The sequence below is a fragment of the Aotus nancymaae genome, unplaced genomic scaffold (genome assembly GCF_030222135.1).
Source record: "Aotus nancymaae isolate 86718 unplaced genomic scaffold, 86718_ANA_hifiasm-v0.15.2.pri h1tg000286l, whole genome shotgun sequence".
In the NCBI taxonomy this organism is placed as follows: Eukaryota; Metazoa; Chordata; class Mammalia; order Primates; family Aotidae; genus Aotus; species Aotus nancymaae.
This window is the reverse complement of record NW_026988701.1, coordinates 482,688-510,631: the sequence shown is the minus strand read 5'-3', so window position 1 is coordinate 510,631 and position 27,944 is coordinate 482,688. Positions and strand designations below refer to the sequence as shown.

The 27,944-nt window shown below is 56.5% G+C and overlaps 1 protein-coding gene and 1 long non-coding RNA gene across 3 annotated transcripts in view; one reads left to right on the top strand and one right to left on the bottom strand.

Moving 5' to 3' along the window:
- LOC135273141 (uncharacterized) overlaps window positions 1–13,306 on the bottom strand; it is a 31,801-nt gene extending 18,495 nt beyond the window's left edge. Inside the window, exon 1 of the long non-coding RNA XR_010340983.1 lies at window positions 13,218–13,306. This is a non-coding gene — a long non-coding RNA (uncharacterized LOC135273141). The remainder of the gene's footprint in view (window positions 1–13,217) is intronic.
- A 2,618-nt stretch (window positions 13,307–15,924) lies between these two features.
- LOC135273136 (NUT family member 2G-like) lies at window positions 15,925–24,334 on the top strand. Of its 2 annotated transcripts, XM_064372061.1 has the most exons (8): window positions 15,925–15,955; window positions 17,743–18,439; window positions 20,046–20,174; window positions 21,122–21,258; window positions 21,726–22,015; window positions 22,481–22,597; window positions 22,944–23,145; window positions 23,299–23,882. In XM_064372061.1, exons 1-8 carry the CDS (start codon window positions 15,940–15,942, stop codon window positions 23,880–23,882), a joined length of 2,172 nt encoding a protein of 723 aa, XP_064228131.1. In that variant the 5' UTR covers window positions 15,925–15,939. The 2 variants fall into 2 exon arrangements, with proteins under 2 accessions (XP_064228131.1, XP_064228132.1); XM_064372062.1 differs by lacking the exons at window positions 22,944–23,145; window positions 23,299–23,882 and adding an exon at window positions 24,296–24,334.
- Window positions 24,335–27,944: the final 3,610 nt, after the last annotated feature.

Genomic DNA, 27,944 nt, shown 5'->3' with positions numbered 1-27,944 from the left:
GGAAGGACAGGCCCTGTTTCCAGGGGTACACATCAAAGTACAGGCCTCGTGTCCGGGGGACCACCTCACACCAGGACATAGAGGGAGGAGAGACCCCGTGTCCAGGGGTCTACATCACACCAGGACACAAAGGGAGGACAAGCCCCATGTCGAGGGGTCGAGGTTACACCAGGACACAGAGGGAAGATAGGCTCCATGTCCAGGCGTCCAGGTCACACCAGTACATAGAAGGAGGTCGGACCCGGTGTCCAGGGGTCCACGTTAGACCAGGACACAGAGGGAGAACAGGCCCCGTGTCCAGCGGTCCACGTAACAGAAAGACACAGAGGTAGGGCAGGCCCGATCTCCAGGGGTCCACATCACACCAGGACACAGAAGGAGGACAAGCCCCATGTCCAGGGTTTCAGGACACACCAGGACATAGAGGGAGGAAGGCTAGGCCCTATGTCCACACGTCGACATCACACCAGGACACAGAGGGAGGACAGGTCCTGTATTCAGGGTTGATAATTATCCCGGGAGATAGAGGAATCACAGGCCCCGTGTCCAGGGGTCCACATTGCACCAGGATACAGATGGAGAACAGGCCAGGTGTCCAGGAGTCCATATCACACCAGGACAAAGAGGGAGAAAGGCTGGGCACTGTGTCAACACGTTCACATCACACCAGGATACAGAGGGAGGACAGGCCCCATGTCCAGGGGTCCACATCACACCAGGACACAGAGGGAGGAGAAGCCACATGTCCAGGGGGCCAAATCACACCAGGACACAGTGGGAGGAAGGTTGGGACGTGGGTCCACACTGCCACATCACATCAGGACGCAGAGGAAGGATAGGCCATGTGTCCAGGGGTTCATGTCACACCAGGACACAGAGGACGGACAGGCCCCATGTCCAGGGGTCCACGTCACACCATGACATAGAGGGAGGACGTCTGGGTACTGTGTCCACACGTCCACATACACCAGGACACAGAGGGAGGAGAGGCTCCATGTCCAGGGGTCCACATCAAACCAGGACATAGAGGGAGGATAGGCCCCGTGTCCAGGGGCCCGCATCACACCAGGACACAGAGGGAGGACAGGCCCGATGTCCAGGGTTTCAGGACACACCAGGACACAGACGGAGGAAGGCTGGGATCTGTGTCCACACGTCCACATCACAGCAGGACACAGATAGATGACAGGCCCCATGTACAGCAGTCCACATGACACGAAGACAGAGAGCGAGAACAGGCACCGTGTCCAGGGGTCCACATAACACCAGGACACAGAGGGAGGACCGACCCCATGTCCAGGGTCCTTTTCACACTATGACATAGAGAGAGGAAGGCTGGGCCTTGTGTCCACATGTCCACATCACACCAGGACAAAGAGGGAGGACAGACCCCATGTCCAGGCATCCACATCACACCAGGATACAGAGGGAGGACAGGCCCCATGTTCAGGGTTTCACGACACACCAGGACATAGAGGGAGGAAGGCTGGGCCCTGTGTCCACAGGTCCACATCATACCAGGACAAAGAGGGAGGAGAGGCCCCATGTCCACGGTTCCACATGACACCAGAACACAGAGGGCAGACAAGCTCCATGTCCAGGGCTTGACACCACACCAGGACACAGTGGGAGGACGGCTGGGCTGTGTGTGCACACTGTCATATCACACCAGGGCACAGAGGGAGGACAGGCCATGTTACACCAGGACACAGAGGACGGACAGGCCTCGTTTCCAGGTGTCCATGTCACACCATGACATAGACGGAGGAAGGCTGGGTCCTGTGTGCACACGTCCACATCACACCAGGACCCAGAGGGAGGACAGGCTACGTGTTCAGGGATTCACGTCACACCAGGACAGAGATGGACGATGGCTGGGCCCTGTGTCCAGAGGTCCACATCAGACCACGACACAGAGAGGGGACAGGTTCCCTGTCCCAGGGTCCACGTCACAGCAGGACATACAGGGAGGGCAGGCCCCGTGTCCAGGGGTCCACGTCACACCAGGACACAGAGGGAGGATAGGTCCTGTGTCCCGGTGTGAATGTCACACCGGGACACAGAGGAAGGACAGGCCCCGTGTCCAGGGGTGCACCTCACACTAGGACACAGACGGAGGACAGGCCAGCTGTTCAGGGGTCCAGACCACACCAGGACATAGAGGGATGAAGGGTGGGCCCTCTGACCACATGTCCACATCACACCAGAACACAGAAGGAGGAGAGGCCCCATGTCCAGGGATCCACGTCACACCAGGACACAGAGGGAGGACAAGCCCCATGTCCAAGGGAACACGTAACACCAGGACACAGAGGGAGAAAGCCTAGGCCGTGTGTCCACATGTCCACATCACACCAGGACAGTGAGGGAGGAGAGGCCATTAGTCCAGGGGTTCATGGCACACCAGGACACAGAGGAAGCACAGGCCCCGTGTCCCAGGGTCCAGATCACACCAGGATATAGAGGGAGAAAGGCTGGGGCCTCTTTCCACACGTCCGCATCACACCAGGACACAGAGGGCGGAAAGGCCCCATGTCCAGGGGTCCATATAACACCAGGACACAGAGGGAGGACAAGCCCCATGTCCAGGGGTCTACATCTCACCAGGACCCAGAGGTACTAAAGGCCTCGTGTCCAGTGGTCCACATCACACCAGGACACAGAGGGACGACAGGATGCATGTACAGGTGTCCACATGACACTAGGACACAAAGGGAGGACAGGCCCCGTGTCCAGGGGTCCACATCACACCAGGACACAGACGGAGGACAGGCCAGGTGTTCAGGGGTCCACATCACACCAGGACACAATGCGAGGAAGACTGGGCCCTGTGTCCACATGTCCACATCACACCAGGACACAGACGGAGGACAGACCCCATTACCAAAGGTCCACGTCACACCAGGACTTAGAGGGAGGACAGGCCCCGTGTCCAGGTTTCGACATCACAGCAGGACACAGAGGGAGGACAGGCAAAATGTCCAGGGATCCACGTCACACGAGGACACAGAGAGAGGACAGGCCCCATGTCCACGGGTTCACGTCACACCAGGACATAGAGGGAGGAAGGCTGCTCCATGTGTCCACACGTCCACATCACACGGGGACATGGAGGGAGGACAGGCCCTGTGTGCAGTTGTGAATCTCACACCAGGACACAGAGGAAGGACAGGACCTGTGTCCAGGCTTCCACATCACAACAGAACACAGTGGGAGGACAGGCCCCATGTCCAGAGGTCCATGTCACACCGGGAAATGGAGGGAGGACAGGCCCTGTGTGCAGCATTCCACATCACACCAGGACTTAGAGGGAGGACAGGCCCCGTTTCCAGGGGTCCACATCACACCAGGAAACAGAGGGAGGACAGGCCCCATGTCCAGGGTTTCATGACACAACAGGATATAGAGGGAGGAAGTCTCGGGCCTGTGTCCACACCTTCACATCACAACAGGACACAGAGCGAGGAAAGGCCCAGTGTCCAGGGGTGATTGTTATACAAGGAGACAGAGGAAGTTCAGGACCCGTGTCCAGGGGTCCTTGTTACACCAGGAAACAGAGAAAGGACAGGTCCCATGTCCAGGGGTCCACATCACACGAGGACACTGAGGGAGGAGAGGCCCCATGTCCAGGGGTGCACATCACACCAGGACACAGACGGAGGACAGTCCAGGTGTCCAGGAGTCCACGTCACACCAGGACATAGAGGGAGGAAGGCTGGGCCCTGTGTCCACACGTCCCCATCACACCAGGACACAGAGGGAGGAGAGGCCCCATGTCCAGGGATCCACGTCCCACGAGGAAACAGAGGGAGAACAGGCCCCATGTCCACAGGTTCATGTCACACCAGGGCATAGAGGGAGGACAGGCCCTGTGTCCAGGGTTCCACATCACACCAGGACACAGTGAGAGTACAGTCCCCATGTCCAGGGTTCCACATCACACCAGGATATAGACGGAGGACAGGCCCCGTATCCAGGGGTCGACATGACACCAGGACACAGAGGGAGGACAAACCCCATGTCGAGAGGTCCACGTCACACCAGGAAATAGAGGGAGGACGGCTGCGCCGTATCCAGACGTCCACATCACAGCAAGACACACAGTGAGGACAGGCCCCATGTTCAGGCGTCCACGTCAAACCAGGTCATAGAAGGAGGACAGACCAGGTGTTCAGGGGTCTACATCACACCAGGACACAGAGGGAGAACAGGCCCGTGTCCAGGGGTCCACATCACACCAGGACATAGAGGGAGGAAGGGTGGGCCCTCTTTCCACATTTACACATCACACCAGGACACAGAGGGAGGTGAGACCCCATGACCAGGGGTCCACGTCACACCAGGATATAGAGGGAGGACTGGTGCCATATCCAGGGGTCCACATCACACCAGGACACAGAGGGAGGACAGGCCCCATGTCCGAAGGGTCCACATCACACTAGGACATTCAGGGAGGACAGCCACCGTGTCCAGGGGTCCACATCACACCAGGACACAGAGGGAGAACAGGCCCCTTGTCGAGGGGATCAGGTCACACCAGGACATAGGGGGAGGAATGCTGGGCCTTGTGTCCACACGTCCACATCACACCTGGACACAGAGCGAGGACAGGCCCTGTGTCCAGGGGTGATTGTTACACCAGGAGACAGAGGAAGGACAGGCCCCGTGTCCAAGGGTTCCTTTTCAAACCAGGACACAGAGGAAGGACTGGCCCGATGTCCAGCGGACCACATCACAGGAGGACACGGAGGGAGGAGTGGCCCCATGTCTAGGTGTCCACATGACATCAGGACACAGATGGAGGACATGCCAGTTGTCCACGAGTCCATGTCACAACAGGACATAGAGGGAGGAAGGCTGGGCCGTGTCCACACGTCCATATCACATCAGGACACAGAGGGAGCACAGGCCCCATGTCCACGGGTTCACGTGACACCAGGACATAGAGGGAGGAAGGCTGGGCCCTGTGTCCACACATCCACATCACACGGGTGAATGTCACACCAGGACAAAGAGGAAGGACAGGGTCTGTGTCCAGGGGTACACGTCAAACCAGTACACAGAGGAAGTACAGGCCCCGTGTCCAGGGGTCCACCTCACACCAGGACACAGAGGGAGGACAGGCCCCATGTCCAGGGGTCCACATCACACCAGGACACAGACACAGGACAGGCCAGGTTTCAGGGGTCCACATCACACCAGGACATAGAGGGAAGAAGGGTGGGCCCTCTGTCCACATGTCAACATCACACCAGGACACAGAGGGAGGAGACGCCCCATGTGAAGGGGTCCACACCACACCAGGATATAGAGGGAGGACTGGCCATGTAACCAGGAGTCCACGTCACAGCAGGACACAGAGGGAGGACAAGCCCCATGTCGAGGGGTCCACGTCACACCAGCAAATAGAGGAAGGACGGCTGCGCCGTGTCCAGACGTCCACATCACAGGAACACACACACTGAGGACAGGCCCCATGTCTAGGAGTCCACGTCACACCAGGACATAGAGGGAGGAAAGGCCCCGTGTCCAGGGGTCCACATCACACCAGGACACAGAGGGAGGACAGGCCCCATGTCCAGCGGTCCACGTCACATGATGACATAGAGGGAGGAAGGCTGGGCCCTGTGTCCACAGGTCCACATCACACCAGGACACAGAGGGAGGACCGGCCCCATGTCCATGGGTTCACGTCACACCAGGACACAGAGGGAGAACAGGCCCCGTGTTCAGGGGTCCACATGACACCAGGACACAGACGGAGGACAGGCCAGGTGTCCAGGGGTCCACATCACACCAGGACATAGAGGGAGGAAGGGTGGGCCCTCTTTCCACATGTGCACATCACACCAGGACACAGAGGGAGGATAGGCCCAATGTCCAGGGGTCCACGTCACACCAAGATATAGAGGGAGGACAGGCCCCGTATCCAGGGGTCCACATCACACCAGGACACAGACGGAGGACAAGCCCCATGTCGAGGGTTCCACATCACACCAGGACATAGAAAGGGAAGGCTGGGCCCTGTTTCCACATGTCGACATCACACCAGGACAAAGAGGGAGGACAGGCCCCATGTCCAGGGGTCCACATGACACTAGGACATAGAGGGAGGACAGGCACCGTGTCCAGGGGTTCACCTCACATCAGGACACAGAGGAAGAACATGCCCCATGTCGAGGGGACCAGGTCACACCAGGACATAGGGGCAGGAAGGCTGGGCCCTGTGTCCACACGTCCACATCACACCTGGACACAGAAGGAAGACAGGCCCTGTGTCCTGGGGTGATTGTTACACCAGGAGTCAGAGGAAGGACAGGCCCCATGTCCAGGGGACCACATCACACGAGGACACGGAGGGAGGAGTGGCCCCATGTCCAGGGATCCACATCACACGAGGACAGAGAGGGAGGAAAGGCCCCATGTCCACGGGTTCACGTCACACCAGGACATAGAGGGAGGAACACTGGGTCATGTGTCCACACGTCCACATCACACCAGGACACAGAGGGAGGAAAGGCCCCATGTCCAGGCATCCACGTCAAACCAGGACATAGAAGGAGGACAGGCCCCGTGTCCAGGGGTCCACATCACACCAAGACACAGAGGGAGGGCAGGCCCCATGTCCAGGGTTTCACGACACACCAGGATATAGAGGGAGGAAGTCTGGGCCCTGTGTGCACACGTCCACATCACACCGGGACACAGAGGGAGGACAGGCCCTGTTTCCAGGTGTGAATGTCACACCAGGACACAGAGGAAGCACAGGATCTGTGTTCAGGGTTCCACATCACACCAGGACACAGTGGGAGGACAGGCCCCATGTCCAGGGGTCCATGCCACACGAGGAAAGAGACGGAGGAAGGCAGAGCCCTGTGTCCACACGTTCACATCACAGCAAGACACACAGTGAGGACAGGCCACATATCCAGGGGTCCAAGTCACACCAGGACATAGGGGTAGGACAGGCCCCGTGTCCAGGGGACCACATCACACCAGGACACAGAGGGAGGACAGGCCCTGTGTCCAGGGGTGATTGTTAGACCTGGAGACCGAGGAAGGACAGGCCCTGTGTCCAGGGGTCCACGTCACACCATGACAGAGGGAGGAAGGCTGGGTCCTGTGTCCACACGTCCACATCACACCAGGACACAGAGGGAGGAAAGGCCCCATATCCAGTGGTGCACGTCACACCAGGACAGATATGCAGGAAAGCTGGGCCCTGTGTCCACACGTCCACATCAGACCAGGACACAGAGGTAGGACAAGCCCCATGTCCAGGGGTCCATGTCACACAAGGACACAGAGGGAGGACAAGCCCCATATCTACGCGTTGACGTCACACCAGGACACAGAGGGAGGAACGCTGGGCCCTGTGTCCAGGCGTGAGTGTCACACCAGGATACAGAGGAAGGGAAGACCCCGTGTCCAGGGTCCACATCACATCAGGACACAGAGGGAGGACAGGCCCCATGTCCACGGGTTCATGTCACACCAGGACATAGAGGGAGGAAGGCTGGACCCTGTGTCCAAACGTCCACACCACACGGGGACACAGAGGGAATACAGGCCCTGTCTCCAGGTGTGAATGTCACATCAGTACACAGAGGACGTACCGGCCCCGTGTTCAGGGGTCCACCTCACACCAGGACACAGAGGGACAACAGGCTCCGTGTCCAGGGGTCCACATCACACCAGGACACAGAGGGAGGACAGGCCCCATGTTCAGGGGTACACGTCACACCAGTACACAGAGGAAGTACAGGCCCTGTGTCCAGGGGTCCACATCACACGATGACAGACGGAGGACAGGCCAGGTCTTCAGGGGTCCACATCACACCAGGACACAGACGGAGGACAGGCCAGGTCTTCAGGGGTCCACATCACACCAGGACATAGAGGGAGGAAGGGTGTGCCCTATGTCCACATGTCCACATGACACCAGGACACAGAGGGAGGAGAGGCGCCATGTCCAGGGGTCCAAGTCACACCAGGATATAGAAGGAGGACAGGCCTTGTATGCAGGGGTCCACGTCACACCAGGACACAGAGGGAGGACAAGTCCCATATCGAGGGTTCCACGTCACCCCAGGACACAGAGGGAGGACGAGCCCCATGTCGAGAGGTCCACATCACACCAGGACATAGAAAGGGAAGGCTGGGCCCTGTTTCCACATGTCCACATCACACCAGGACACAGGGGGAGGACAGGCCCCATGTCCACGCGTTCACGTCACACCAGGACATAGAAGGAGGAACGCTGGGCCCTGTGTCCACACGTCCATATCACACGGGGACACAGAGGGAGGACAGGCCCTGTGTCCACATGTGAATGTCACACCAGGAGATAGAGAAAGGCCAGGACTTGTGTCCAGGGGTCCACGTCACACCAGGACATAGAGGGAGGACAGGCCCTGTGTCCAGGGTACCACATCACACCAGGACACAGAGGGAGGAGAAGCCCCATGTAGAGGGGTGCTCGTCACACCAGGAAATAGAGGGAGGACTGCGGCGCTGTGTCCAGATGTCCACATCACAGCAAGACACACAGTGAGGACAGGCCCCCATGTCCAGGGGTCCACGTCACACCAGGACATAGAGGGAGGACAGACCCCATGTCCAGCAGTCTTCGTGACACGATGACATAGAGGGAGGAAGGCTGGGCCCTGTGTCCACATGTCCACATCACACCAGGATACAGAGGGAGGACAGGCCCTGTGTCCTGGTGTGAATGTCACACCAGGACACAGAGGAAGGACAGACCCTGTGTCCAGGGGTACAAGTCACACCAGTACACAGAGGAAGTACAGGCCCCGTGTCCAGGGGTCCACATCACACGAGGACACAGACGGAGGATAGGTCAGGTCTTCAGGGTTCCAGATCATACCAGGACACAGACGGAGGACAGGCCAGGTCTTCAGGGGTCCACATGACACCAGGACATAGAGGGAGGAAGGGTGTGCCCTATGTCCACATGTCCACATGACACCAGGACACAGAGGGAGGAGAGGCGCCATGTCCAGGGGTCCAAGTCACACCAGGATATAGGAGGAGGAGAGGCCTTGTATGCAGGGGTCCATGTCACACCAGGACACAGAGGGAGGACAAGTCCCATATCGAGGGTTCCATGTCACCCCAGGACACAGAGGGAGGACAAGCCCCATGTCGAGAGGTCCACATCACACCAGGGCATAGAAAGGGAAGGCTGGGCCCTGTTTCCACATGTACACATCACACCAGGACACAGAGGGAGGACAGGCCCCATGTCCACAGGTTCACGTCACACCAGGACATAGAGGGAGGAATGCTGGGCCCTGTGTCCACACGTCCACATCACACAGGGACACAGAGGGAAGACAGGCCCTGTGTCCACGTGTGAATGTCACACCAGGAGATAGAGAAAGGCCAGGACTTGTGTCCAGGGGTCCACGTCACACCAGGACATAGAGGGAGGACAGGCCCTGTGTCCAGGGTACCACATCACACCAGGACACAGTGGGAGGACAGGCCCCATGTCGAGGGGTCCACGTCACACCAGGATATAGAGGGAGGACTGGCCCTGTATCCAGGAGTCCACGTCACACCAGGACATGAGGGAGGAGAAGCTCCATGTAGAGGGGTGCATGTCACACCAGGAAATACAGGGAGGACCGCTGTGCCGTGTCCAGACGTCCACATCACAGCAAGACACACAGTGAGGACAGGCCCCATGTCCAGGGGTCCACGTCACACCAGGACATAGAGGGAGGACAGACCCCATGTCCAGCGGTCCTCGTGACACGAAGACATAGAGGGAGGAAGGCTGGGCCCTGTGTCCACAGGTTCACATCACACCAGGACACAGAGGGAGGACAGGCCCCATGTCCACGGGTTGACGTCACACCAGGACATAGAGGGAGGAAGGCTGAGCCCTCTGTTCAAATGTCCGTATCACATGGGGACACAGAGGGAGGATAGACCCTGTGTCCAGTTGTGAATGTCACACCAGTACACAGAGGAAGTACAGGCCCCGTGTCCAGGGGTCCACCTCACACCAGGACACAGATGGAGGACAGGCCAGGTGTTCAGGGGTCCACATCAAACCAGGACATAGAGGGAGAAAGGGTGGGCCCTATGTCCACATGTCCACATCACACCAGGACACACAGGGAGGATAGGCCCCATGTCCAGGGGTCCACGTCACACCAGGATATAGAGGGCAGACAGGCCTTGTATTCGGGGGGTCCACGTCACACCAGGACATAGAGGGAGGACAAGCCCCATATCGAAGGGTCCATGTCACACTAGGACAGAGAGGGAGGACAAGCCCCACGTCGAGAGGTCCACATCACACCAAGACATAGAAAGGGAAGGCTGGGCCCTGTTTCCACATGTCCACATCACACCAGGACACAGAGGGATGAGAGGCCCCATGACCAGGGATCGACATCACACGAGGTTGCAGAGGGAGGACAGGTCCCATGTCCACGGGTTCACGTGACACCAGGACATAGAGGAAGGAAAGCTGGGCCCTGTGTCCACACATCGACATCACACCGGGACACAGAGTGAGGACAGGCCCTGTGTCCAGGTGTGATGTCACACCAGGACACAGAGAAAGGACAGGATCTGTGTCCAGGGTTCCACGTCCCACCAGGACATAGAGGGAGGACAGGACCTATGTCCAGGGTTTCACATCACACCAGGACACAGTGGGGGGAGAGGCCCCATGTCCAGGGGTCCACATCACACCAGGATATAGACGGAGGACAGGCCCCGTATCCAGGGGTTGACATCACACCAGGGGTCGACATCAAAACAGGACACAGAGGGAGGACAAGCCCCATGTCGAGAGGTCCACATCACACCAGGACATAGAAGGGGAAGGCTGGGCCCTGTTTCTACATGTCCACATCACACCAGGTCACACAGGGAGGACAGGCCCCATGTCCAGGGATCCACGTCACACGAGGACACAGAGGGAGGACAGGCCCCATGTCCACGGGTTCACGTCACACCAGGACATAGAGGGAGGAAGGCTGGGCCATGTGTCCACACATGTGTCCACATCACACCAGGACAAAGAGGGAGGACAGGCCCCATGTCCAGGGGTCCACATTACACCAAGACACAGGGAGGGCAGGCCCCATGTCCAGGGTTTCACGACACACCAGGATATAGAGGGAGGAAGTCTGGGCCCTGTGTGCACACGTCTACATCACATCGGGACACAGAGGGAGGACATGCCCTGTTTCCAGGTGTGAATGTCACACCAGGACTCAGAGAAAGGACAGGACCTGTGTCCAGGATCCCACATCACACCAGGACACAATGGGAGGACAGGGCCTGGGTCCAGGTGTGAATCTCACAGCATGACCCAGTCGGAGGACAGGGCCCACTTCAAGAGTTCCAGACCCACCTGACAAACGCGATGAAACCTCGTCTCTACTAAAAATGAAAAAAAAACAAAAAAAACAAAAAAAAAACTAGCCCGGCATTGGGGTTAGGTGCCTGTGGTCCTAGCTACTCAAGAGGCTGAGGAAGGAGAATAGCTTGCACTTGGGAGGCGGAGGGTGCAGTGAGCCCAGATCACACCACTGCACTCCAGCCTGGGTGACAGAGGAAGACTCGGTCTCAAAAAGTCAATTTATGGCCGGGTGCAGTGGCTCACACCTGTAATCCCAGTACTTTAGGAGGCTGAGGCAGGTGGGTCACAAGGTCAGGAGGTCAAGACCAGCGTGGCCAAAATGATGAAAGCTCGTCTCTACTAAAAATACAAAAAACTAGTCAGGCCCAGCGTCAGGTGCCTGTAATCCCAGTTACTGTGGAGGCTGAGGCAGGAGAATCGCTTGAATCTGGGAGGCAGAGGTTGCGGTGAGCCGAGATTGCGCCACTGCACTCCAGCCTGGGTGACAGAGGGAAACACCATCTCAAAAATATATATATATATAATTAAATAAATAAAAAATTTAAAAATTTAAAACCTTTTTACAAGGGGGTTGGGGGAACACATGTAGCCAGGAATAGACCTGTGGGGAGGCCGGGGCACCCTCTCTGGGTGCCTTCAGGATGCCTTGACCGTGGCCTGCAGCCTGCAGAGCGGGGGGCTGGTCAGCTCATGTCTCAGCCCTTCTGAGGCTGCTGTCTGGGCTCCCGGGTGCCTGCAACCCCGGTAAAATAACACAGACCCTGATGGGGGTGCCCATGGAGCCAGGAAGATGCTGCTCACATATCCTTTTTCGCCGCACCCAGCCATTTTTCCTTTTTGTTTTCAATTTTATTTTAAGTTCTGGGATACATGTGCACATCTTGCAGGATTGTTACATAGGTATACACATGGCGTGGTACCTCCTAATGCTATCCCTCCCCAATCCCCCCACTCCCTGTTATCCCTCCACTAACCCCCTGTTTTGTTGTATTTTGAGATGGAGTCTCGCTCTGTCACCCAAGCTGGAGTGCAGTGGCACAATCTGAGCTCACTGCAACCTCTGCCTCCCAGGTTCAAGCCATTCTCCTGCCTCAGCCTCCCAAGTAGCTGGGACTACAGGCACTCGCCACCACGCCAGACTAATTGTTGTATTTTTAGAAGAGGCAGAGTTTCACCACATTGGCCAGGCTGGTCTCGAAGTCCTGACTTCAGTTGATCCACCTGCCTCAGCCTCCCAAAGTGCTGGGATGACAGGCGTGACCCACTGCGCCTAGCCTGATTTTTTTGTTGATTTTTCTTGAGACGGAGTCTCACTCTGTCGCCCAGGCTGGAGTGCAGTGGCACAATCTCAGCTCTCTGCAACCTCTGCCTCCCGGGTTCAAGCAATTCTCCTGCCTCAGCCTCCCAAGTAGCTGGGATTACAGGCGCCCGCCACCATGCCCGGCTAATTTTTGTATTTTTAGAGACAGGGTTTCACCGTATCGACCAGGCTGGTCTCGAACTCCTGACCTTGTGATCCGCCCGCCTCGGCCTCCCAAAGTGCTGGGATTACAGGTGTGAACCCCCACGTCCGGCTCTGCTATGCAGATTTCTAAACCCATCACAGGAAGCAGTTCTCACTAGGAGCCACTCCCAGCTCCAGGTCGGCCTGCAGGAGAGCCGGGAGCTGCTGTTGTTCCAAACTCCACCTGCTGCAGGGATCACGGCAGCAGCCACACCCAGGGTTACCAGGCAAGCAAATGCAGGGTGAGGGTGAGGATCCCCCAGCCCTGGGAGAGACCTGTGGCCATCCTTCTCCCTCGTCACTCACCCCGCGGGGACACAGCATCTCCCCAAAGATGGTCTTGATGCAGGAGATCAGGTAGTCGTGCAGGTCCTCACTCAGCCCCTGGAAGTTCCTGCAGGCCAGGATGACCACGTCACGAGGGTGCTGCTCCAGCCACTCTGAGATCTCCGGGAGCGTGTCCTGGGGGGAGGGAGGGGGCGGGGCAGAGTCCTTCATGAGTCCCACAGCTCGAGGAAGGCTGGGCTCCGTGGGTCACACCTGTCATTCCAGCGCTTTGGGAGGCCGAGCGGGGACAGATCACCTAAGGTCAGGAGTTCAAGACCATCCTGGCCAACACGGCAAAACCTCTCTTTCTACTAAAAATACTAAAATTAGCCAGGCATGGTGGTATGCACCTGTAATCCCAGCTACTCAGCAGGCCGAGGCAGGAGAATCGCTTGAACCCAGGAGGCGGAGGTTGCAGTGAGCCGAGATCAAGCCACTGCACTCCAGCCGGGGCAAAAGAGCAAAACTCTGTCTCAAAAAAAGAGAAAAGATGAGGCCAGAACAGTGGCAGTCCCAGTGCTTTGCAAGGAGGCTGAGGCCGATCCCAGAGAATTGGCTTCAGTCCAAGAGTTTGAAAAGAGCCTGGGCAACATGGCTACAAAAAAGAAGAATTAAAGAATTAGGTGTGGTGGTTCACACCTCTAGTCCAAGCTAGAGGTAGTTGGTAAGCTTAGACAGGTGGATCCTCCGGCAGACAGGAGGCTGCAGTGAGCCAATTCAGCCCGGCTCGGTGGCTCATGCCTGTCATCCCAGCACTTTGGGAGGCCGAGGCAGGCCAATCACCTGAGGTCAGGAGTTCGAGACCAGCCTGGCCAACATGGTGAAACCCTGTCTCTACCGAAAATACAAAAATTAGCCGGGCATGGTGGTGCATGCTTATAATCCCGGCTACTCCAGAGGCTGAGGCAGGAGAATGGCTTGAACAGGAAGGAAGACGTTGCAGTGAGCTGAGATTGCGCCACTGCACTCCAGCCTGGGTGACAGAGCAAGACTCTGTCTCAAAAAAATAGAAAGAAAACAAAAAGAAAAACAGAAATGAAGAAATTCACATCGGTCAAGAACCCCCCGAATGCCAGGTATGGTGGCTCACGCCTGTAATCCCAGGATTTTGAGAGGCTGAGGCGGGCGGATCACCTGAGGTCAAGAGTTCGAGACCAGCCTGGCCAACCTGGTGAAACCCCGTCTCTATTAAAAATATGAAAATTAGCCGGGTGTGGTGGTGGGTGCCTGTAATCCCGGGTACTTGGGAGGCGGAGGCAGGAGAATCGCTTGAACCTGGTGGGCGGAGGTTGTAGTGAGCCGAGATTGAGCCACTGCATTGCAGCCTTGGTGACAGAGCGAGACTCCATCTCCAAAGGAAAAAAAAATAAGTGCTCCTAACAGATTAGCAGACGTCAGCATCTCCTGGTCTCTTGTCTGGCCCTGAAGCTGACATCGTCATCCCACTAAAGGTCAGGAACCTCCCGTCCCTATGGCAGTCTGGTTCCCCATGGGAGGCCGGCCGCCTCCTGAGCACTCCCCGTGTATCCCCTCAGCATGGTCGTACCTCCACCAGTGCCATGGTGTATACCATGTGAACAAACTGCAGGTTCTTCTCAAGAGCCGTCCAGCATGAGCGGAATCTGCAGGTGTAAGTACCGCACGCCGGCATCCAGCTGCTCCGTGATGTCCAGCACCTGCGGGCAGAGGGGCTGTCACGTCTCCCTGCTGGTTGCCGTGGCTTCAAAGCTCATATTGCACAGGCTGGTTTCTTTTATTTTCTTCAGATGGAGTCTCGCTCTCTCATCCAGGCTGGATTGCAGTGGCATGATCTCGGCTCCCTGCAACCTCCACCCTCCAGGTTCAAGCGATTCTCCTGCCTCACCCTCCCGAGTAGCTGGGATTACAGGCACCTGCCACCATTCCTGGCTAATTTTTCTATTTTTAATAGAGACGGGTTTCACCGTGTTGGTCAGGCTGGTCTCGAAATTCTGACCTCAGGTGATCCACCTGCCTCGGCCTCCCAAAATGCTGGGATTACAGACATGAACCTCCATGCATGGCTAGGAGTGGCAAAATTATTAACATAAAAAGGTGAAAGAGGGGCTGGGTGTGATGGCTCAGGCCTGTAATCCCAGCACTTTGGGAGGCCGACGTGGGTGGATCACGAGGTCAAGAGATCGAGACCATCCTGGTCAACATGGTGAAACCCCGTCTCTACTAAAAATACAAAAAGAAAATTAGCTGGGCATGGTGGCAAGTGCCTGTAATCCCAGCTACTCAGGAGGCTGAGGCAGGAGAATTGCCTGAACCCAGGAGGCGGAGGTTGCGCTGAGCCGAGATCATGCCATTGCACTCTAGCCTGGGTAACAAGAGCGAAACTCCATCTCAAAAAAAAAAAAAAAAAAAAAAAAAAGTTGCCTAAAGAGGTGCACACAGTCTGCCCTGCTGCCCTCCAGCTGGAAGGGAACCTCAGTTCTTTCCTATTGGCTGGAGCCCTTCACAGAATGTCCCCCACCCCTTCCAGTACCTGCTGCACTGCCCCTCCCCCTCTGCAGAATGTCTGGGGTCCTAAGTTCTAAACTGCTTTACTTTCAAATTTTACCGGACCTACCTGAACTCAGGAGAATCTGTTGAGGTAGGTCACTCTCTGGGTCCTGCTCTTGACTTTTCTCACTGTGGAAACTGTCAGACAGCGGTGATCAGCACCCAGCCTGAGGGGATGGCTTCAAATGGAGGTGAGTCTGTAGGGACAGGGGCATTATCCAAGTCTCTGTCGCGTTTCAAATCCCTGGGAATTCAAACTTGACACTGCCCCAGGGACAGTTGATAGGGCTAGTGTCGAGGAGGGAGGGAGCACTGGATGTCCCCAAAGACATCACACCTGGAGAGGGCCATGGCACCCTGAGTCTGTGGTTAGGGAGGACGGCTCCTTGGAGGTGGACCAAGATGCCTGGGGGAATACACCGTGTAGGGGAAAGGATGGAGTGGATGTACTGATTCTTTCTAGAGGGGGACGGGTCACGTCACCGTGTTTGTAGGGAGTGGTGGGATCGTGTTGTGCCGGTGGCCCAATGAAGATGGCGGGCAAGCCTGAGCCCTGTGTTATGTCTTCGGGCACCTGGACAGTGCCCTTCCATAGTGTTCAGAGGGATTTGGACTGGACTTTTCTAGATCTTAGGGAGGAGTGAGGAGAAGTCGTCTCAGCCAGAGACGACTGTTGGGTGTGATGGCTGTGACAGAGCATGCAGTGACAGCCTCGAGGTGGGCGAGCCTGGGGCTACTGTAACTGCCGCAGCCTCTCAGCTCGCTCCCCAGAGGTGGCTTCTCAGTCAGTTCAGGTAGCTGTTGGCTTTAACAGGGGTGGGGGCAGTGGGGAAGTTCAGGCAACACGGCCTGGGCTTCCCAGGTTGTTCTGAATTGTTCGTCCTCTTGTGGAAGCGCAGGTCTTCAGACCCACTTCCTCTTGTCTGCTAGCTCACGGCCTGTCCTCTGCACTTTGTGTTTCTGTGGAGATGAACAATTTGCCTCTATTCCATGTCTACTACCTCATGAACAGGGGACACGTGTGGACTCTTGCTGGTTTTCAGTGGAAAGGTCTGGAAAGACTGGTTTCCTTTTCAGTACAGGAAGGAGAGTAGAACACAAATAGGAAGATGGTCCTCTTATTATTATTATTATTCAAGTTAGGATGTGTGTCCTGACTGATGAGGTGCATGTGCTGTATCCCTGTTCCCCTTGACTGGAGACTGCATGAAGTCCTAGCGAACAGGGATGAGCTCCAGACAACTTTGCCACACCTGGCCTGTGGCCCAAGAACCTCTGGTTCTTGGTTGGTCACTCTATTCAGTTATTGGGAGCTCAAAGGAAAAGGACCAGAGATGGGCTCGTTGTCCCACGACCTACTGTAACATGACCAGCAGCTGTGAAAATCCCCAGACACCTCCCCACCCCCCGACAGCCCCACTGCTCACCGCTTGCTGGCTGTGCTCTAATCGTGTGCCGCTCTTGCTGGCTGCGCAATGACAGTATCTCAGGGAACTCCACCACTGCTTCTCAGACCTGCTCCCTGGCAACAGAGCTTCCTGAGTGGCAGCCAGCACCACCGAGCACTGAGGAAAGTGTCGCCTGACTCTGACCCACGTTTAGCACTTGCTGGGCATGGTGCCAGAACAATCACTTGCACACTGGGTGTGATGCGTATGGGTTATCTTCAGGGTTCACGGGGTGCTGGCTTGGGAGAGATTTCCATCCGGTGGTTGTCTTCCATTGTTTCTTTTTCAAGATGGAGTCTTGCTCTGTCACCCAGGCTAGAACGCAGTGGTGCAATCTGGGTTAACTGCCAGGCTCTCTAGTGAAGGGACCCTCCTATGGAGGAACAGAGCATGCGATGCACAATCAGGGACACTTGCAAGCTGCAGTTTCCCTGTCACATGCCCTCAGCTGTAGGACACCCCTGATTCCCCAGTGACCAGGGTGGACCTGGAGACCCCAGCTCATTCACCTCTTTCCTTTGTCTCCACAGCATGCCCAGAGCTGGAAACGGGTGTGACCGAGAACCTTGGCGCCTCCATGCCAGTGTTCACGGCTCTGTCCTTCGCCACACCTGCTCCTGGCCCAGCAGATGGGCCGCCCCTCGTGACTGCAGTGGTTCCCCCAGGCGGCCCTCCGGTGCTGTCTGCCTTTCCCAGGACCCCTCTGGTGGCAGGACACGATGGCCAAGGCCTCAATTGGGCCGGGGCTTCCAATGTCCTTGTCCAGATGAAGACAGAAGTGGGGCCTGTGAAGGCTCCTCAGGCACAGACCTTGGCCCTACCTCAGGACCCCCTCGTCTGGCGGGCTCCAGGTGCCGTCTGTGAGGGAGTCGCATGTCCACCTCCCCGACCCCTGGCAGCTGCCCCTGTGGTGCCCGCTATGGCTGTCCACATCATTGGGGTCACCCAGGCCTGTGACGGAGGCTGGTTCCAGGGCCTTCCTCCTCCAGCACCACCACCTGCTCCCCAGCCGGGCCCCATCGTGGCCCCAGGGAATGCTTGTCCATTGTCACAAGGGGCTCATGGAGAGGGCAGCCTGGCTCCCTCCCAGGCCAAGACTCCCCCGGACGACTCCTGCAACACCCAGAGCGTGTATGAGAACTTCCGACTCTGGCAGCACTACAAGCCCCTGGCCCGGAGGCACCTTCCCCAGAGTCCGAACACGGAAGCGCTTTCCTGTTTCTTCATGTGAGTGTCCTCGGGGCACCGGAGCTCACCCTGAAGCTCACCCATAAAGAGGCTGCTGGATGGACGGGAGGTCACGCTGTTCGGGGGAGCTTGCAGGGTGGTCTTGAAGGCGACGGGTCGAGCTATGGAAGGGCACATTTTCAGGAACATTCATCTGGCTGCCGCTCAGGACAGACTCTCAGGGGCCTCATCTCACCTGCCCCTCACTGTCCCGTGAGTCCAGCCAATCCTTACTGGGCAGGTATTTGTAGCTTTGCCCTCGATCCCTTCTAGAAAAAGGGATGACGTTGCTTCATTCAGAGGATGGTGAAGAGGTGACTTGAGCTCACACATGAGGCACACGGCACAGTGCCCGGCACGTGCTGGGACACATTACATGATAACTGTTATGATTACTGTCCCTACTGCTATCGTTATCAGAACTAGGCTATCTAGGACAGTGTTCCCCAAAGCCACGGGCTCCAGTGATGGCTCTGAGTGCACCACGAGCCCAGCAGCCCAGGGCCATGGACTGTGGTGACTGAGGCAGCAATGCCAGCATCTGAGAGTTTGTCGATTCAGTCCCAGTCGTGCCTCTCTCCATCCTGCAGTGCCTCTGTGACCCTGTGTCCCCCGCTGATGAGCAAACCCGTACTCCACGGGAGCTTGAGCACATCCACCCGGCAAAACACTGGCCACTCCCGTAGGCAAGTCCCCTGCCCAGGGTGTAGGTGTAAGGAGGCCCCATCTTTGTCCCAAAAAATCTTGCCGCCCCTGCATCTTGGAACTGGTTGCATTCTCCCTTGGAGCTGAGTCCCGGTGCACTGGGGACCCTGATTCTTGGAGTGGAGTCGCCCCAGGCTCACAGGCTTGGTGTGGAGTGGGCTTGGACACCGCTCTGCTTTGGTTCTGGTTTCTACTCGTCTCCAGGACCCTGAGGCTGCGTCCCCAGGGGCCGCCTTGCTCCAGAGTCCCCAGGAAGCTGGTTAAATGCTCAGTCCTGGGGCCCTGGAACCTGCACATTAACCCTCGCTCCCCGGGCATTCTGTGTGTGCGCTGTCTCAGTCAGCTCGGGCTCTGCCATAACAAATCCTATAGACTGGGTGCTTTATCAGGACACATTCACGTCTCCCACTTCCAGAGGTCGGAAGTCCCAGATCAAGGTGACGGCCGACTGGTGTCCTGGCTGGAGAGGGCTGCCTCTGGCTGTGTCCTCTTGTGGCTGAGAGGGAGAGCCCTGGTGTCTCCTCCTGCCCTTATCGGGGCTCGGATGCCATGATGGGAACCCACCCTCATGACCTGCTCTAACCCTGATTAACTCCAAGAACTGACACACCGGGGCTGAGGGCTTCAGCACAGGAATGCTGGGGACGCTCACATTCCACCCATAGTACTGAGTTCATTTGTCAACACTGTAACACTGAGGACTCGAGGGGCAGTTGGAGAGGCCAGCCGGTGGCTTGTGTTGATGACTGATCTTGGGGACATATCCTGCCCATGTGGGGGAGAACAGGACAGGGACAGATGACAGGACATGTGTGGGGGTGACAGGGGCCGGGTGTTGGGACTGGTGGGCTTAGGATGGAGGGTGGGCTTATGGACTGGGACTGACTGCACCACCTTACAGCCCAGTTCTCAGATCCCTGGCCCAGCAGAAGCCCACCATGACCATAGAGGAGGGACTGTGGTGGGCCGTGCGGGAATGGAAGCACACGAGCAACTTTGACCGGATGATCTACTACGAGATGGCGGGTAAGTGAGTCTGGGGTGCAGGGGCAGAGCCCACATGGCAGGGTGACAGAGGGTGACAGAAGCCAGATGGCCATGGTGGCTTCTCAGTGTGGAGCATGAGGAGGGTGTGGACAAACACAGGCACTCCTTGGCCCCTGGCTCCCTCAGGAAGCTGCTCCTCCCTCCTAGAGTGCTCTGGGGTCTCTATCCTGCCCTGGTGGGAAGCCACGCCCTGCTTGGCCTCGGGCCAACCCCTGCCTGACACTAAGGGTCAGGGAGCGAGCAGCCAGCATCACAGCCCAAAGGAGATCACCGCCAGTTGTGAGGATGGGGAGAAGGGGCGCTGGGGACTATAGACAGAGCGGGGTGCACTCTCTTCACAGCAGTGGCCAGAAGTCAGTTTTCGCCCATCCCAGCCTGGCCAGGACTGGAGAAACCTGCGCTGGGTCAGGGGAGACCTGTGTCCAGGACACCATGAGACCCATCTCTGGCCTGCCCGCCTTTGCTCCTCGTAGTCCCTTCCTTTAAGACAGAAAGACGGCAGCCTCAGGCGAAAGGGGCCCTGTCTTTTGCGCCCAGCTTTTACTTCCTCCCGACCGGGGTCTCCCACGCTTCATCTTCCCGGGTTATCCTTCAGGGACCCACAGTCCCAACCTCAGGACTCATGCAACTGGGCAACATCATGGACGCCTTCTGCCATAAACCCCACCCCTGGTGCCCTCCTGGGCCTCGTGGCCCTGACTTAAGTCAGAAAGCCCTGTTGATGCCATGGGCTCTGCAGGGGCCGGGTGAGGGAGGGAGGGCCCAGAATTCTGGGAGTAGTTCCCTCTGGGACTGGGGGACGGGCCCCAGGGAGGGCCTGGACAGCCTGCCTGAGGCATGCCTTCCCATTCCCTGCCATCGACTGCTGCCTGGTCCTGGGGGCAGAGGGCCTGGACCCTCTCAGCACGGTCTACACCTTCTTCACCCTAGGTTCCTAGAGTTTGAGGCTGAGGAGATGCAGATTCAGAAGTCACAGTGGATGAAGGGGCCCCAGTGCCTGCCTCCTCCAGCCCTGCCGAGGCTTGAACCTCAGGGACCGTCGGCCCCTGAGGTGGTCAAGCAGCCAGGTATGGCTTCCCACATTCCCACAGGAGCCACGGCAAAGCCCAGAGAGGCCGAGGGAGGCCACTGTCCCCACACCCCATGCCTCCCTTCAAGAGAGGGATTTGTTCCTTCCAAAAAGACAGCTCAGGGGAGCTGGGGGGCTGGGCGGCTCGTGGTCACAAAGTGGGTATTCACCTGGTCAGGTTTCCTAGCTACTCTCTCCCCTTGCCATTCCAAAACTCAACAATCTGCCCAGGAAGCAGGGATGAGCGGGTGGAGTACTCAGCATATCAGTGACTCCAAGCTTCCTCCAAAACGATGCTGTCCCACATGTGCCCCTCCTGTGGCGTCTCTTCCAGGGGCGCTGTGGTTCAGGTGGTCCTGACCCAGCTGGGACCCACTTCAGGTCCCTGAGCCCTGCCCTCCCCTGTGTGATGCAGGCAGGAGGAGCAGCCCTCACCATACCCATCCTCCTCCCTCCCTGCCTCAGTGTACCTTCCCAGCAAGGCTGGCCCCAAGGCCCCACCTGCCTGCCTGCCACCACCCAGGCCCCAGCGGCCAGCGGAGACCAAGGCCCCCGAGGAGATTCCCCCTGAAGTGGTGCAGCAGTATATGGACATCATGGAGAAGCTGCTGGGGCCTCCCGCTGGGGCCACGAGGGAGATCGAGGGACAATGGGAAGAGGGCGAAGTGGAGCAGGAAGGGGACGGGATGCTTCTAGACCCAGGCGTCCTGAGCTACGCTGACAACCTGTGTTCCCAGAAAGACTTTGTCACCAAGGTGGGCTAGCCTCAAGTGCTGGGGTCTGCAGAATTCCAGGGGGTGGCACTCACAGGTCCTTGGAATTAAGCTCTGTTCCTTAGCTCCTCCGCAGTGAAGGGGTGTGTGTGTTGCCATCGATTTGACTGTCTGTGTATGTGATTGTGTCTGTGTCTTTGTGTCTGTGATCGGTTACTCTGTGTCTGTGTGGGTGTGAGTGTGGAGTGTGGAAATTACTTGTGTCCATTTTCCTGTGTCATATGTGGGTCTCTTTGTGTGTCTGTGTGTGGTTTGTGTGTCTCTGTCTGCATGTGTGTACGCTACCAGGTCTGTGGTCTGTGTGTGTAGCTGTGGTCGCCATGATATGAGACAGCTCCAGAAGGGTGGGGACGGGGCGCTCACTGCTTTCTGCATCTCCTCCAGGTGTCCTTGGCTCCAGGTTACTCCCTGCCCGGGAAGCTAACACCGTCTTCCTTCTGTTTCCAGGTGGAGGCCGTCATTCACCCCCGATTCCTGGAAGAATTGCTTTCCCCAGATCCACACATGGATTTCTTGGCCCTAAGCCAGGAGCTGGAGCAGGAGGAAGGACTCACGCTTGCCCAGGTAGAGCAGGGAGGTACCCTGGGGGCAGGAGGGACCCGGCACATAAGCCCCACCTGATTGTCCACCCCACCCTGCGGGGGATGCTCGGCTTCTTGGGGAGCCACTCCGAGGTGGGGAGGTGCAGGTTCAGATGGAGCGAGATGGAGAGGAGCCAGGGAGGGGAGTCAGGATGCAAACTGCAGTGAGGCCCAGCGGGATGCCCAGCAGAGCCACATTCTCTGTCTTTGACAGAAAGCCCAGCCGCCTCAGGCTTCCCTGCCTGCCACCCAAGCGCCTTGGTCTTCACCACCCTGGGCCCTGTTCACACTTGAGGCAGAGCCAGTAAGTGCTCCCTTTACTCCCGCAGGTAGCAGAGAAGCGCCTCCTATCCTTGAAGGAGGAACCGTGTGAGAGGGCAGTCCCTAGTCATGGCACCACCCAGCTGGACTCAATCTCTTCTAAGTCTGCAGCGGGCCAAGGAGCAGAGAGAGATGTGCCTGGCCCCCAGCAAGGGGTCAGCATGGAAACCTGCCCACCCCAGACGGCTGCCTGGGACGCTCAGGGACAAGGCAGTGTGTGCACTGGGATGGCCTGGTCCAAAAACCCTGTTGTGCTTTTGGAGAGGCTGGATTCTCACAGGCCGAGGGCTGCCCGGCTAAACTCTCCTTCCCAGGATCACAGACCCACCCCCCAGAGGGATTCCCGGGACCCTCCGGGACGAGGCAGGGTGCGCACTGGGATGGTCAGGTCCATAAACCCTGTTGCCGTTTTGGAGAGACTGGACTCCCGCTGGCTGAGGGCTGCCCGGCCAGACTCTCCTCCCCAGGACCATAGACTCACCTGCCCAGGTGTGGGGACCAAGGACACCTGGGGTCTCCCTGGAGCCTCTCCTGTCAAGGAGTCACGCAGGCTGTCTGAGTGGTCAAGTGAGGAGGAGAGGGAAATCCCTGGCATAGTTTCTGCCATGGGTACCAACTACAGGCTGCGGCCCTGGAAGCTGTCCCAGAGCCCTGTCCCAGCCTCGGGCCTTCTCAGCCTAGAAGGGTGGGAACCCCAGGGAGCTCTTCAATCCCAATCTGCAAAGAGAAGAGACCTCAGCCCAGCATCCGCTCCTGCCACCAAGTCCAAGAAGCGAGCTCTCTTCAGAGGCCCATCCCCTGTTCAGATGCCCCATTTAAGGCCTGGACTCAGCGCCTGTGGGGCGCAGTCCCTGGCTTGGGGGCTGAGTGGCCCCTCGCAGTCTAAAAAGAGAAAGGGTGACCCCTTGCTCTCTAAGAGGAAGAGAATGCAGCATTGTAGCCAGTAGAGGGACAGGGCAGGCTCTCTGGTGCCAATCCCCAAGGGTGGGGCTCTCAACTCTCAGACCCTCAGGGCATCAGGTGCCTCAAAGCAAAAACTTGTCCCCCAGTGCTGATCTTGCTGGGCCTTAGCTTTATGGGGGAGGGTGGGGGAAGGAAGGGGCAGGAGGGAGGGGAGGGAGAGGGTGGCTGAACCGGAAGGGAGGGTCTAGGGGTAGGGGGTGGGGAGCAATACCTTGGAGGTCTCATGTGTAAATCTGAATAAACACAGTTGTGTTGGAAATGCTCTCCGGGTTCCTGCCTCTGTCCTCAGGGCTGTGCTGCTCAGTGGAGGGGGTCTGTGAGGGAGTACAGAGGGCCTGGGAGATGCCAGGCACTGGGTACCCACGGGGGCCAGCCCCACGCGTTCCTGCAGGCGTAGGCTGCCCCTTCAGATGCTCCAGGAACTGACGGATGCTGAGGAGACCCTGATCCCTCCCACCAACCACTCACAAGGCCCCGACTGCTTTAGTTATCAGCATCCCTGGAAAATCCTGGGATGTTGAGAGCTGGCTGGCTCTTGTTCTGCCCCGTGGGAGCTGAGGAGAAGGCAGCTGCCCGCAACAGGGACACGAGTAGAGGCGGTCACTCCTGCTTAACCCTCATCAGGAAGAGCTCAGGCCCTGGGCTGAGGGGAGATATCGAGGCATCCATCCACACAGGTGTGTTTGGGATACGACGGTGTGTGGGGAGCAGGGGAAGTCCTTCTGCTGCTTTCTGGTCAGGAAAGAATCTTGTCCAACTGGCGGAAGCAGATGCTCCTTGCTGTGCCTGTCACAGGGGCTGGCCTCGGGGCACGCGGGGTCCTGCATGGAGGCCCCCACACCTATGATTCCCTTCCCATATGATGATGGAACTCTTGTGTGGAATTGATGCAGACACAGATTTGAACCCAAGAGGTGGATGTTGCAGTGAGCCGGGATAGCACCATTGTACTCAAGCCTGGGCAACAACAGCAAAACTCCACCTCAAAAATAAAAATAAAAATAAATTAGCTGGGCTAATCCCAGCTGCTCGAGAGCCTGAGGCAGGATAATCACTTGAACCTGGGAGGCAGAGGTTGCAGTGAGCCCAGATGGCGCCATTGCACTCCAGCCTGGGCGGCAAGAGCAAAACTCCTACCAAAAAAAAAAAAAGAAAAAAATAATGATCCAGGCATAGTGGCATGCTCCTGTAGTCCCAGCTACTTGGGAGGCCGAGGCAGGAGAATTGCTTGAAACCAGGAGACGCCCACCATCCCACCCAGCTAATTTTTCTCTATTATTTGTAAACATGGGGTTTCACTACGTTGGCCGGGCTGGTCTCAAACTCCCGATCTCGGGTAATCCACCTGCTTCAGCCTCCCAAAGTGCTGGGATTACAGGCGTGAGCCACCATGCTCAATCCATCTCTTTCAATAAGCTTCTGCACAGCAAAGGAAACAAACGACAGAGCAAAGAGACAACCTGCTGAATGGGAAACGACGTGTGCAAACTGTTCACGACAAAGGACTAAAATCCAGAATACGTAACGAGCTCAAATAACCAACGATGAAAAACAATAAATAATCCCACTAAAAAAATGGGCAAAGGACATCAAAAAACATACAAATGGCCAACTGATATATGAAAAAATGATCACATCAGTAATCACCAGGTAAGTGCCAATCAAAACTACAACGAGATACCTACCACCTCACCACAGCTAGGATAACTATTCTTAAAAATACAAACAGCGGATGTTGACATGATGCGGAGGAAAGGGAACTCTTACACACTGAGGCGGGACTGGAAATTAGTAACGTCGTTATGAAAACCAGTATGGAGATTTCTCAAAATACTAAAAACAAAACCACTACTTGATCCAGCCATCCCACTACTGGCTATTTAACCAACATAAAAGAAATCGGTATATCAAATCAGTATACACTCACATGTTTATCACAGCGCTATTGACAACAGCAAAGATATGGAATCAACCCAAGTATCCAACAATGAGCAGACAAGGAGAGCGTGGCATATATACACCATGGAATGCTATTCAGCCAGAAAAAACCATGAAATCACGTTGTTTGCAGCAACATGGATGAAGCTGCAGGTCATTATGTTAAGTGAAACAAGCCAGGCCAGCCATAGGAAGAAAAACATCACACATTCTCACAAACATGTGGGAGCTAAAAACAACAACGACAACAAAAAAAAAGTTGACCTCATGGAAACAAAGAATACAATGACAGGTTTCAGAGGCTGGGAAGGGATGGGGGTGAGGAAGAGAGGTTGGTTAACGGGTACAAACATACAGTTAGAAACAGTAAGTTCTAACGTTCTATAGCAGAGTACGGTCACCATAGTTAGCTCAGGCTTGGAGTGCAATGGTGCGACGTATTTGCAATATGTTAGCAAATACGGATTGTATATTTCAAAGTAGCTAAAAGAGAAGGCTAGAATTGTTACCAGCACACAGAGATGATAAATCTCGGCCAGGCACGGTAGCTCACGCCTGTAATCCCAGCACTTTGGGAAACTGAGGCCGGTGGATCACGAGGTCAGGAGTTCAAGATCAGCCTGGCCAAGATGGTGAAACCCTGTCTCCACTAAAAATACAAAAATTAGCTGGGCATGCTGGCAGGCGACTATGGCTGTTTCAGGAAACATCCATTTACACTGTTTCCTGGATTGCAGGCATAAAAACGTGACTGAAGACATATACCGGCCCTACTGCCTGGACAATTCATAACCATCGTAACAGTTACCATCTCGCTACTCAGAAGATTATATACAAGTTGTATTTTTCATGAGACTCTACGACCTACTACCCCTAACTCTGACATACACATATTGTACAACCTTAACATATAATTATCAAATGTGATAACCAACGTTCTGTAAATTACCAGCTATTACCATATTTTGGTGTTTGCCTGTTAACCAAGCTGAGGAGGGAAGAGGGAGGTTGGAAGAAGCCTCATTTCACCTGCCCTTTCCCAAATTGCACTTTGAGAGTGTTCAAAAACTCAGTGTGTCCAGGTCTAAATCTCCAAGTGGGTCTAATTTTCACTGCTTAACAAAAGCGATGTAGAAAGCAATTACTGTAACCTCCATCAATCTTTTCAGATTGCACAGAATTCCCTTCTGAAAATTCCAACAGAAAAAAAGACAGGTATTCCCGTTTTAGTATGTACGTCGTCTTTCACACAAGTCATCGGAGAGTGAAAGCCTTTAAAACATTGAAATGTTCTCAGTATAGCTTTCCGATGAACGTGATAAAATAGACAAATAATCCATATTTACCAAGATTAAAAACACTTCCACCACGTATGGAAAATCTCTCCAAAAACACAGAATCTAATTCAAAAATTATAACTAAAAAGAGAGGGATCGATCCAAGATGGCCGGTTAGGAGGAACTCAGGATTGCAGCTCCGAGAGAAAGTGCAGAGGGTGAGTGGACGTCGCATTTCCAGATGGATTTTTACTGCCCACAGACCAGGGGATTCACAGGCGGAGGAGCCCCACGGGTCGCCAGCGCCGCTGGTTTGACCGGCGCGGCCGCTCGACCTGCTCCCCGGGGCAGCGGCTCCATGTGCAGAGTGAGCGAGACTGAGTCCCCTCTAAGCCAGCAAGGGGAGCTGAAACGGGGAGTCAAGCCAGGAGATTCCCGGGCAAAAATGCGCCACGAATCTCAGAGCCGCTGCTTCAGTCGACACAGCGGCTCACAGGGCAGCGGACTTTTACTGCCCACAGACCAGGAGATTCACAGGCGGAGGAGCCCAACGGATCGCCAGCGCCGCCGGTTTGACCGGCGTGGCCGCTCGGCCTGCGCCCTAGGGCAGCAGCTCTGTGTGCAGAGTGAGCGAGACTGAGTCCCCTCTAAGCCAGCAAGGGGAGCTGAAACGGAGAGTCAAGCCAGGAGATTCCCGGGCAAAAACACGCCACGGGAAACACAACTGAACCCGGGATGGTCCAGCTCTGTGGAGGAGGGGCGTCCTCCATTACGGAAACACCCTGCAGTTCCCAGGGCAATTTGCAGCAACCAAGGCAACCCGCCACTACA

What these genes read in the sequence shown, in the direction of transcription:
- LOC135273136 (XM_064372061.1), top strand. An exon ending in TACTACGAGATGGCGGGTAA is followed by an intron (nt 20,175 to 21,121) that starts GTGAGTCTGGGG and finishes TCTTCACCCTAG; the next exon opens with GTTCCTAGAGTTTGAGGCTG. An exon ending in CTGGGACGCTCAGGGACAAG is followed by an intron (nt 23,146 to 23,298) that starts GCAGTGTGTGCA and finishes CTCCGGGACGAG; the next exon opens with GCAGGGTGCGCACTGGGATG.